At 43.5% G+C, this 12,078-nt stretch overlaps 1 protein-coding gene across 2 annotated transcripts; it reads left to right on the top strand.

Moving 5' to 3' along the window:
* Positions 1-575: 575 nt before the first annotated feature.
* Znf304 (zinc finger protein 304) lies at positions 576-7,304 on the top strand. Of its 2 annotated transcripts, none has more exons than XM_059281511.1 (3): positions 576-864; positions 1,579-1,705; positions 5,271-7,304. In XM_059281511.1, exons 1-3 carry the CDS (start codon positions 766-768, stop codon positions 7,097-7,099), a joined length of 2,055 nt encoding a protein of 684 aa, XP_059137494.1. In that variant the 5' UTR covers positions 576-765; the 3' UTR covers positions 7,100-7,304. The 2 variants fall into 2 exon arrangements, with proteins under 2 accessions (XP_059137494.1, XP_059137503.1); XM_059281520.1 differs by having other exon boundaries at positions 577-834; positions 5,271-7,302.
* Positions 7,305-12,078: the final 4,774 nt, after the last annotated feature.

The raw sequence follows: 12,078 nt of genomic DNA, 5'->3' as shown, positions 1-12,078 counted from the left end.
AGGATCCCCCGGGGGTGAGTTTTACAGGTGGACAAGAGCAACCTAATGTTGCTGCGTGCTGGGAACTCAACTTGACTCTTCAGCAAGAGCAGCAAGTGTTCTTAGACATTAAGCTTTCTCTTGAAGTCGCTATTCTGTCAAACGAGATACCCAAATTTGGGGCCCATGAACTAGAGCACCATTTCATTTGAAACGCAAGGGCCCCATGAATGAAGTCCACTACGTGTTGAAAAACTAAAACCTCCATCCCCAAGACTGATAGATTCGAAGCAGCTCTCCCTGGACCTCAGAAGCAGAAGGGTTAAAGAATAAGGTGTGTGCTGGAGATTCCTGAGTAATGGCATTAACCCAAGTAGCCAGAGAAATCAGAGTGAATTTCACATAAGGTGAGGGTGGTGGACCAAGATACTATTTTCTCTATCTTTCTTCTCTCCAGGCAGTGGCCTGAAGGAGTCAGGATCAGCTACATGGCAGGGTACAGGGAAGAAACTACATTACCCACAGTCCTAGGCCAATGGCAAGATTGGGCCGGGCGGGACTTCCGTCGCCACAGTTGTGACGTCTAGATTGCTGCCGGCGTCCTCCAAACTGGTTTAGGAGTGGGCTGGCCAGATCACATTGGAGCCCAGCAGGGAAGACAGCGAGACCAAAGCATCTTTCTCCATACCCGTGTGACAGCTGGCAGTTCCTAACCTGGTCACACCTAGAGTCAGTTCCCTAAGCTTTGTAGGCGTTGGTGCACCGTGCAGGCTGAGGGCACCCCAGATGTGGGTTTGCGACAGGGCGCCCCCACTGCCTGCTCACTTGGCTGTTTCACAGATGGACCGTGCTCAGGTGATTGGCAGTTCTCGCCCAGATACAGAGGTTTGTGTGTCCTGGACGTCCGGCTTCATTGCTTCCTCTCCCTGAGTATAAGCACCCAGTCAGGGGAACGCCAGGCCCTGCTTCTTAGCATTGGCGGACAACAATACTTGGATGTAACAGTGAGGAGTTTCAGAAACCTCAAGCCTTCTGAGAACAGGGGTTCAGGCTCCAGTTGAGGTTTGAGAGCCTCAGATCTGAGTTTCCTTCCCAAGGGTGACAGAAATTCAGTGCAGAGATGGAGGGGCTGTGGCACAGGTTTTAACAGCAGACCCCTCACTTCAGAGCGCAAATGTGTGTGTGTGTGTGTGTGTGTGTGTGTGTGTGTGTGTGTGTGTATGTGTGTGTAGGTTAGAGGCCAGCTTTGTGGAGTAGTTTCTCTTTCATTTTTACATGGGTTCTGGGCATCAAACTCAGGTCATCAGGCTTACCAAGCAGGCAAGCGGCTTTCCTCACCGAGCCATCTTGCCAGCTTAAGACTCCATGTTTAGATGATATCGATTTGCACATTACCTGGTTCTTTGATGTTCTGCACACAGTGGAATGAGAGACACAGGGAAAGAGTAGACATCAGTAGTTTCATGGCTTAGTGTATCCTATAAGATGGTAGACTTGGGGAGGGGAGGGATAAAGGGATGTGTGTGTACATGAGAGAGACTCAAGGGTGGTTTCTATGGAAGATGCTTCTGGTGGGCTTAACTGTTTCCATCATGCTAGGGCCGTGTGACCTTTGAGGATGTATACGTCAACTTCTCCTGGGAAGAGTGGGAACTCCTTGATGAGCCACAGAGGCTACTCTACCTCAATGTGATGCTGGAGAACTTTTCACTTGTGGCCACACTTGGTAAGTATCTGTCTCATTGCTACTTGGTAGATTCCAAATTTAATAGCTTAATACACTAAAAAGTTGTCTCAGCCTGTGTGGTGGTGCATGCCTTTAATGCCAGTACTCTGATTTGAGGCCAGCCTGGTCTACAAAGCAAGTTCTAGGACAGTCTGGGCCATTACACAGAGAAACCTTGCTTTGGGGGTGGGAGGTATTATTGCTCCATTTTAATCCCTTTGGATTGTGGGAACTGCTTAGCTCAGAGTGAGATGGGGTTTCAGTTAAGCTGTGAAGCAGACCTCTGATGTCTTCTGAAAACCTGTCTTTGGAAGAATCTGCTTACAAGGATGTAGGATGTTGAACTGGGAGCATGATTCTCAGTCATGTCTGTTGTGTGATGAACATCAGAACATGGAAGGTAACTTGTGTTCTAGAAAGTGACTGGGAGACTTATCTTAAAGGTGATCTTCCTTGTACCCTAGTTAGTAAGTCCAGCCTATGACAGGGGCAGAGGCTTCCATGAGGGCCACAGTGCCAGCAGGCAGAGATCAGTGGCAGCCATCTTTCAGGCTGCCATCCACAGGACTTCTTACCAAATCATGTCCTTGCCAATGTTTGCTCATATCTTAGGGACAGGTGTGTGTGTGTGTGTGTGTGTGTGTGTGTGTGTGTGTGTGTGTGGACAGAGAGGGAGGGAGAGAGAGAGAGAGAGGAGGAAGAGAGGGAAAGGGAGGGAGAGAGGAGAGAGGAGAGAGAGAGAGGGGAGAGAGAGAGAGAGGAGAGAGAGAAAGAGAGAGAGAGAGAGAGAGAGAGAGAGAGAGAGAGAGAGAGAGAGAGAGAGAGTTAGTTATTCAGGGTCTCTATATAGTTCTTACTGTTCTGTCACCATGCTGTGCTGTCACAAGCCCAGGTTAGTGTCTTATCCAATCCTGTCCCTTCTGTGGGTGACATAATTGGCTAATGATTTGTTTCCCAGGCCTCTTAGTAGAAAAAAATTAAAAAAAAAAAAAAAGATTGTTGGGGCTGGAGAGAAGGCCTAGCAGTAAAGAGCACTTGATTCTCCTCCAGAGGACCTGGATTCAATTTCAATCACCCACATCCAGTGCTTTACAACCACCTTTAACTCCAGTTCTGGGAGATGTGACACTCTCTTCTGACCTTGCCAGGTACTTGCATGCATATGGTGTACATACATATACTCAGGTACACTCATACAAACAAAATAAACATATTTTTATTAACTTAATTTAAAAAATTATTGTTCTTGTTATTTACATGATTATTCGGTCTCCTTTTATGCATGCTCTTTGGCTGTTGTGGTAGATGCTGCTTATACTCTGGACAAACAGCTTTGTAGTACCTGGCATCAGAATGTTAAACCCCTCACTAGCCCAGGGCAGATTACAGAAGAGGAAGTATGTGAGCCTTTAAGAGTCATCACTGAGGGTGGAATGTAGGGACTCAGCTTGATCCTACCAATGCCTTCATGGATGCAAACCACCATGGTTGACACAGATTAGCCACATCATTTTTTTGTTGTTGCTGGTGGTTTTTTGAGATAGAGTTTCTCTGTGTAACAGCCCTGGCTGTCCTATTTTTGTAGACCAGGCTGGCCTAGAATTCACAGAGATCCACCTGCCTCAGCCTCCCAAGGGATTAACGTCATGCACCATCACCACCCAGCACTTCTACGTACTTTTTAAGTGCACCACAAACAAAAACCATTGGAGTATTCTATCAGCACAACTGTTCTCCATGTTCTTGATCTACACCAGGTATGTTCTATGGGAAATAACACCAGAGGTCTTGTTCTGAGTAGCTCGAGTGTCTGGGATGCCTCACCCTCTAGGGCTGAACTGTCTCCACTTTTGTCCTGAGCAATTGATGAGTGCCTTCCGCTGACCTTGTCACAAAGCATTCCTGATTTTGACTGATTTTAACATCAGCCTTGACTGTGTTTCTGTTAGAAAGTTACTAAGAAAGTGTACTTTGAGCAGCCTTGGATCTGTCTGCATCTCTTTTGAAATTTTATTTATTGTGCATGTGTGTATGTGTATCATAACACATAAATGAGGTCAGAGGACAACCTGCAGGACTCTTTCTATCATATGCCCCTGGGGCTTCAACTCAGCCTGTCAGGCTTGGCAGCAAGTGTCTTAATTATTGAGTCATCTTGCTGGCCTTACCTCAAAAGCCTCACAAGTCTGTGGGCAGTTCTCATAAATGAGGGATATAGTTTTCCAGGACTTTACACTCAGATGACCGTGATTTCCTTCTAGTGTTTTTGTTGGTTTGTTTTTGTTGTTTGTTTTGTTTTTGATGCGTAGCCCTGGGCTGTCTTAGAACGCACTCTCTAGACCAGGCTGGCCTTGAACTCAGATCCTCCTCCCTCTGCTGGAATTAAAGATGTGCACCCTCAACACCCAGCCAGCTTCTTTCTTAAAGGTCCCATGGAGGTGCTCATTTGGAGATGTGTAGCTGGAGTTTTTCTCCAGTCCTGCCTGGCCCACAGTCAGGACAAATCTCTCTCACCCGCCAGTCCCACAGCCGCTCAAACTCAACCAAGTAAACACACACAGACTTATATTGCTTACAAACTGTATGGCCGTGGCAGGCTTCTTGCTATCTGATTCTTCTATCTTAAATTAACCCATGTCTATTAGTCTATAAGTTGCCACATGGCTCGTGGCCTTCCGGTACCTTACATCTTGCTTGTCATGGCGGCAGCTGGCAGCGTCTCTCTGCCTCAGCCTTCCACTTCCCAGAATTCTCTTCTCTGCTTGTCCCACCTATACTTCCTGCCTGGCTACTGGCCAATCAGTGTTTTATTTATTAATCAATCAGAACAACACATTTGACATACAGAACATCCCACAGCAGAGATGCTCATTTGGAGAAAAGCAGTGTGATAGGACAGACATTACTTTGGGCACACTGGGGTAGACCTGGTGAAGGTCCGGCCCACATGGATGAGAGCTGCAGAGATACCATCTTAGAGCTGGCATCAGATCAAACCTCAGCCTTGAACTTGTTCTGTGTTTGGCAGTGTTTCTTGCCAACATAGCTTGTTATGTCACTTCTGTTCTTCCTCCCCCATTCTTGGCTCTCTGCCCACTTGTCCTTCTCTTCTGTCTTGCTTCCTTTCCCTTGGCCATTTTCATGCTTTTTTGTTCTGTGTCTCATGTACTCTTCTTCACCTACATTGTTCTACAACACTGTCCTGCCTTAACAGGAAACAAGTTTGAGTATTTGGGAAACCTTTGGAGGCAGATTTTTGTAAGAGTGGAATTACCCTTCTACCCAGCTCATTTAAGACCAGCAGCCAACATCCTTCTGAAACCCGTTTGCCCCACACCCCCATGAAAACTAGTTTTTCCCCTCTGTTCTGTATCCCACATACCATTAGTAGATCTTTACTCAGTGTTGAAGTTCCTCCCTTGTGTGACCCTTCAATGCCCAATACCAACTACTAATTCTCACACTGATGCTGCCTCCTCAGACAAACTGATAGGCTTTCATTGTGATAGGCTGTTGCTTCCCCTCAAAGCCAACCTGCTCGTCATCAGCTTTCCTTTGCTTTTAGGTTGTTGGTGTGAATCAGATGGCAAGGAGGCTCCTTGTGAGCACAGCATCTCTGTAGAAGCCGTGCCACAGACCAGGACTGCTGAATCAAGTCTCTCGATGCAAACTTCCCACCCCTGTGAGAAGTATGACCCACTCCTGAAGAACATTCTGCACCTGGCTGAACACCATGGCTTATGCCCTAAGCAGGTGCTGCATAGATGTGGGCTCAATTCAAGAGGATTCTTACTCACTACAAAACCTTCCCAGCACAAGAAGCAACACTGTGGAGAGAAACCCATTGGATGGGAAGACAGAGAAACGTCATGTGTGAAGAATGCCGTTCACGTGACTGAGACACCATTTACATGCAAAGAAGAAGAGATGGACCAGCTGAACAGTTCCACCCTTCTTCAGCACCACACCCAGTGCACAGTGCGCAATGAGGTGAATCTACACAAAAAGACTGAGTCCCCCAAGCCTCTCATACATAGATCCAGGCTTGGGAAACACCAAGGAGATAGTGATGGGATGACTCTCAAAGGCAGTGATAATGGGAATGCCTCCCTGAGCAGTGTTACTTCTCTTGACAGTCATACACCTCTTACTGAGGTGAAACCCATTAGGTGTGTGCCAGTTGGAAATGTGTTCAAGGAGACGTTACCTTTTTTTAATCAAAGAAACATCCACAAAAGAGAAACACCTTGTGTATGTAAGGAGTGTGGCAAGACCTTTACTCACCTGTCTCATCTAAAAATACACCAGAAGGTTCACAGTGGGAAAAGTCATTACCCATGTAATGAATGTGGGAAGATCTTCAGCCACAAAAGCACACTTATTCAGCACCAGAGAGTTCACACAGGGGAAAGACCTTTTAAGTGCAGCGATTGTGACAAAGCCTTCAGTCGTAAAGACACACTTGTTCAACATCAAAGATGTCATACAGGAGAAAAACCTTACCAGTGTAGTGAATGTGGGAAATTCTTCACCCAAAATTCCATCCTTATAAAACATCAAAGGGTCCATACCAAAGCAAGATGCTATGTTTGTAGCAAGTGTGGAAAAGCCTTTGGCTGCAAAGACACCTTTGCTCAGCACCAGATAATTCACAGTGGTACCAAGCCCTATGAGTGTAGTCAATGTGGGAAGGCCTTCAGTCACAAAGACACACTTGTAAAGCACCAGAAAATCCACACTGGAGAAGGGCCTTATATTTGCAGCAAGTGTGGGAAAGCCTTTGGCTACAAAGTCACACTTGTTCATCACCAGAAAATTCACACTGGTACAAAGCCCTATGAGTGTAGTCAGTGTGGGAAGGCCTTCCGCCTCAAAGGCACACTTGTAAAGCACCAGAATATCCACACTGGAGAAAGGCCTTATGAGTGTGGTGAATGTGGGAAATTCTTTCGTCAAAGCTCCCAACTTATTGTACACCAGAGAATTCATACTGGAGCCAAACCTTATGAATGCAATGAATGTGGGAAATGTTTTAGTCATAGCTCTAGCCTCATTGTACATCAGAGAGTTCATTCTGGAGCAAGGCCTTATGTGTGTAAGGAATGTGGGAAAACCTACATTAGTAGCTCCCACCTTGTTCAGCACAAGAAAGTTCATACTGGGGCAAGGCCTTATGAGTGCAGTGAATGTGGGAAATTCTTCAGTCGCAATTCTAGCCTCATTGTTCACCAGAGAGTTCACACTGGAGAAAAGCCCTGTATCTGCACTGATTGTGGAAAAGCCTTTAGCAGAAGTTCTCATCTTACACGACACCAGAAAGTGCACATGGAAAAAAGGCCTCGTGTGTGCAACAGCTTTGGTGACCTTTTAGCTGTACCTCTTAAACTTGTTTAACATGAAAAATAATTCAGCAGGCATGGTGGTGCACACCTTTAATTCCACCTTTAATCGAGAGGCAGAGGCAGATGTATCTATGTGATTTCAAGGCCATCCTAGTCTACAAAGCAAGTTCAGGACAGCTAGGGCTGTTACACAGAGAAACCCTGTCTTGAAAAACCAAAACAACAACAAAATCATCCTAGAGAACAGCCTTATGGCAAGGGAGAAATCTGCTGTTTCCTTTTGTAAGCTAATAGTCACTTCAAAGCAAAGCTCAGTAAGTACTATTTATGCAAAACCCATCATCCTGCAGATTAGCCTGGTCCATTCTTCTGTCTATCAGGGGAGATTCCCAGTTAGTATCGTGTAGGAAATTATCATGGGATGTATTCCACTTTGTAAACTGTTCATGGCTCTTGAGAGAGTTATGTCACTGCCAAAGTTTATGGATGCCATCTCATTATATCCATCTGTTTTCATCAGTCCATTCTACCCTAGGAAGGCAAATACTTGCTTGCTGTCCCCTACAGGTAATCACGAATGTCCCGGAGCCTGCTGAGGCTTCTCTTCCTCCCTTTATAATTAGAATCTGAGCAAGTAGCTAGCTTTGACTAAAAGGAACCCAGCTAAGGTCTCTGTTGCAGTAATCCTAATTGGTCCTAATAAAAACCTGGAGCCAGATATGAGGGTGAAAGCTGAAAGATCAGAAAAGCAGAACAAGCCACAGCCACTACCTCTTACCAACTCCTCAACCTGAAAGAGGCTGAGTTCCTGTCTCCTCCTGCCTTATATTCCTTTCTCTCCTCAGCATATCACTTTCTGGAATAACCTTCCTAGTGCTGGAATTAAAGGTGAGTGCCACCACTGCCTGGCTCTGTTTGTCTTTTAGATTGAATTAATCTCACATATACAAATCCAATCCAATGTAAAATATTTAAAACTCGTAGTTGCTTTTCAAAAGTAGATTTGATAATTTCCTTTTTATCTTATATCCATATCCTCCCCTTTTTTCTTTTCAGAGTGATTTAATAATCTACCCTTTTATCCTATCATCTCTATGTTGTTATTGTTTTTTTTTTTTTCAAACAAGAATCCGGAATCCAGTCTCCTTTGTTTAGCATTCTTCCTGACCATTATCAATAACAACTTGTAACCAACCACCCTAAACAATAACAATTATCTATAACCCATTGAATGACCAAAAGCTACCCACCCCATCTCTAGAGAATGTGGGTGTTGTATTTATAAATTTACATTCTGCTGTCTGGGGGCAAAGTCATCTTTAGGATATTCTGAAAGGAAAATGTTTGGTTAATTGTCAAGTCCTGGGAGAGGTAGCTGTATCATTTGTTGTCCAGTTTCTGCATAAGGGAAAGTGTAGGGCTTGTCTCAAGTCATGGTTAGAGTAGTCTGTGAGGTGGTAGCATCTTAGCTATCCACCTCAAAATTGTCCTGAGCAGTTTGTAGTCCAAAGCTGATCTTTAGGTGGTGTTTATCAGCTTAGTGGCCTTATCATAGTCCTGGTGAAATCATCGTCATAGGACCCATCATCCCTTTGGAGACTTCAAAAGTCACTGTTGGGTGTGGTCATGGTTCACTGCAGAAAACTGATAGAGACTCAAACCTGAAATCATGCACAGGAAGCTAGATGAAGCCTTTTTTCTAGAATTAGTTAGTACTCTAAATGACCAGTAATATGATAAAAGTTTAATATATATATAAATATTATAAATTTTGATATAAAATTCATACATTAAGAAAGTTCTAAAGAGTCAAAATAAAACAAAAGGATCATGAGATTAGTAGTAATAGAATAGCCCCTTAATTTTGGTTTTTCTTCTGTCCCATATCAGATGGCTCTTCTGACATGATACAGAGATTTTGTGTTTTCCTTTAACAAGCATGCTTGCATTTAGGGAAGGAGAGAGCCATGCTCCAACTCCAAAAACAGCTTTAATTTTTAATTGAACTGGGACTACATAAAGACCATTTGCATTATATGTCTGTAGAGAACAGCAGAAACAAACATTCAGGCAGCTTTATGAAATTTTATCCTGTTAGATATGTGATAAACCAATAGGCCAATTTATTCTTTCTTGGGACATTTTTTCTGGATGATTTGTCCTTTTTCTTCAGATGTCTCATTTGTCCAGTGTTCTTCAGATTCCTTAGCCTTCATTCTCCTGAAAGACAAAAACAAAACCCTTCCCCAGTGCTAACTTTGGGGAGCTTCCAAATCTAATCTTTATCAATTTTGATTTATGGTTTCTCCTGAATTGTCTGCTCTCTCTTCTGTAGCTGTTCTACCATCCAAAGCAGTATGATTTTTTTTTGTTTTTTACAATATGCATTAGGTTCTTTAATTGCTCTGGGAAGCAGTTTCTTCCATGAATGGAATTCGACATGGGGGTATGCGAGAAGTCCCTCAGGTCATTTCCTGATGGCAAAGGAAGGGATTACCTTGTCTGTCCCTTGTTGATATATATTTGTTAGTCCAGTGTCTGCCTTTGCCACATCTTCTGCATAATCCAGAAGGGAGGGTAGTTCTGTTGGGATTATTCTTAGCAAAAATATTGTTTCTGTTTATAGTCCTTATTTATTTTTTATTTTTTGGTTTTTCGAGACAAGGTTTCTCTGTGTAGCTTTGGTGCCTTTCCTGGAACTCACTCCGTAGCCCAGGCTGGCCTCAAACTCACAGAGATCCGCCTGGCTTTGCCTCCCAAGTGCTGGAATTAAAGGTGTACGCCACCACCGCCCGGCAATAGTCCTTTTTTTAAGTGACCTTGTTAACCACAATTGAAACATTTGACATTTTTTTCTTCAAACCTCTGGAAATCATCTCTTTTATTCAGGCATCATCATGGTCATGAGATTCAATGTAGATTGTATCTTGGATCCATTCCTTGAAGGATGCTGATCTTGCCCTTAATGGCCTAAATACCCTTTTGTATTGTGCATTAGCATTTGCAAAAGCCAGAAACTCAATTATTATTTGTCTAGCTTCTGAATTTGGTATCATTTTATTTACTGCTGAAGTCAATCTTTATAAGAAATCAGTGAAAGTTTCTTTTGGGACCTGTATAACTTTGGGATTCAGTTTTCTTTCCTACTTCTTCAATTCTGTCCCAAGTTTTCAAGGCTGTTGCATGGCATAAAGCCAGGGTGTGGTCATCATATGAAGATTGTCTTTGTATATTAGCATAATCATCCTCTCCAAGAAGTTGATCTTGGGAAATTTCAATACTTCTAGCTCTACTATGTTGTTCAGTGGTCTTAGCCTCATCCTTCCATCAGGTCCTCCACTGTAACTGTGGCCCAGCCTCCAAGACTGCTGTAACCAAACCTCTCCATTCTTGAGGGATAATTCTATTACAAGTTGATTGTGAGTTTAACATCTGCTTCACAAAAGGTGAGTGCATGCCATATGGAGACTATTATTTCCTTGAATGTCTTCAAATCTAACATTTGCACAAGAGTCCATTCAGCTCATACACAGACTTGGGGATATCTGTCATTTGGTAGTTCCTGTAAGGTTACTGGATAAATTAAGGTTGGCTGTTTGAGAGCCTTAGGCTGTTCCTCTGTAACCTTATAATTCAATGTTGAGAATGGTTCTCCTTTAAATTCCTCTGGGTATGAATATCTCTATGATCTGTTTTAATAAGTTTCTAAAATTTGTGTCTTGGCACTCATATAAACCAACTTTTTAGGGATAAAACAAGAATGATCAAACAATAATGTTTATAATTGACATTATGTGAATCCCATCTAAGTTAGTTATCCCCTCATTTGATTGTTCCATTTTCAAACTATCTAGTGTATTGTCAGAGATCAGACTGCTTCCATTGTAATAGTGTTTCCCATTTTTAATGTGGGAAAACATTCTGACTTTTTTTTTAAAAACTAATTCCTCCCTTTAAGAAATCCCAATTGGGGGCTGGAGAGATGGCTCAGAGGTTAAGAGCACTGCCTGTTCTTCCAGAGGTCCTGAGTTCAATTCCCAGCAACCACATGGTGGCTTACAACCATCTATAATGAGATCTGGTGCCCTCTTCTGGCGTGCAGACATGCATGCAGATAGAACACTGTATAAATAAATCTTAAAAAAAAAAAAGAAAAGAAATCCCAATTGACTCACCAAATCTACTGACAATGATGATTTAGTTGAAGGTGTGGCAGCAGCCTGAAGAGGGGGCCCAGGGAAAGCCACAACCCACTGGGAGAGGAAAGAAGTGAAAGATCCAGCTCTCTGCACAGGGGAACATGCAAAAGCAGCTAACTCCTGTGGCTTTTGGAGTCTAAAAGCCTATGGAGTTTGCTGCAGATAGGCTGCAACAGAATCTTAGCCAGCAGGGTAGGGACTCTGGCCAAGTGCAGCTCTGGCCTGTGGCTTTTTTGTGAATTTGTGCCCCATGTTGGGTGCCAGATATTACACAAACTTTAATTGGTCTTAATAAAAACCTGGAGCCAGATATCAGGGTGAAAGCTGAAAGATCAGAAAAGCAGAACAAGCCACAGCTGGTACCTCTTACCTAACCAACTCCTCAGCCTGAAAGAGACTGAGTTCCTGTCTCCTCCTGCCTTATATTCCTTTCTCTGCTCAGCTGTATCACTTCCTGTGTCAAACTTCCTAGTGCTGGGATTAAAGGTGTATGATCCTAAGTGCTGAAACTAAAGGTGAGTGCCATCACTGCCTGGCTCCGTTTCTTTTTTTAGACTGGATTAATCTCATGTAGCCCATTGTGGCCTTGAACTCACAGAAATCCAAACAGATCTCTGATGCTGCCTCCCTAGTGCCATTAAAGTTGTGTGCCACCTCTGCCTGACACCTACGGCTAACTCTGTAACTAGCTCTGTCCTCTGATCTTCAGGCAAGCTTTTATTTCTTAGATTACAAGCAACATATTACCACAGGTCTGCAGATTTCCAGACATTTCTTTATCAAAAATGTTGACTTGTGACAGTACTGTTGCTATGTCTCAACCTTGAAACTG

The sequence above is a fragment of the Peromyscus eremicus genome, chromosome 1 (assembly GCF_949786415.1).
Source record: "Peromyscus eremicus chromosome 1, PerEre_H2_v1, whole genome shotgun sequence".
In the NCBI taxonomy this organism is placed as follows: domain Eukaryota; kingdom Metazoa; phylum Chordata; class Mammalia; order Rodentia; family Cricetidae; genus Peromyscus; species Peromyscus eremicus.
The sequence above is the reverse complement of the archived record's forward strand: the minus strand, read 5'-3'. Positions and strand labels throughout refer to the sequence as shown.

Bases quoted from the DNA above. Each gene is read 5' to 3' on its own strand.
- Znf304 (XM_059281511.1), top strand. From the start codon at position 766: ATGTGGGTTTGCGACAGGGCGCCCCCACTGCCTGCTCACTTGGCTGTT. The intron at 865-1,578 runs GTTTGTGTGTCC...CCATCATGCTAG, and splicing joins GTTCTCGCCCAGATACAGAG to GGCCGTGTGACCTTTGAGGA. The intron at 1,706-5,270 runs GTAAGTATCTGT...CTTTGCTTTTAG, and splicing joins TTCACTTGTGGCCACACTTG to GTTGTTGGTGTGAATCAGAT.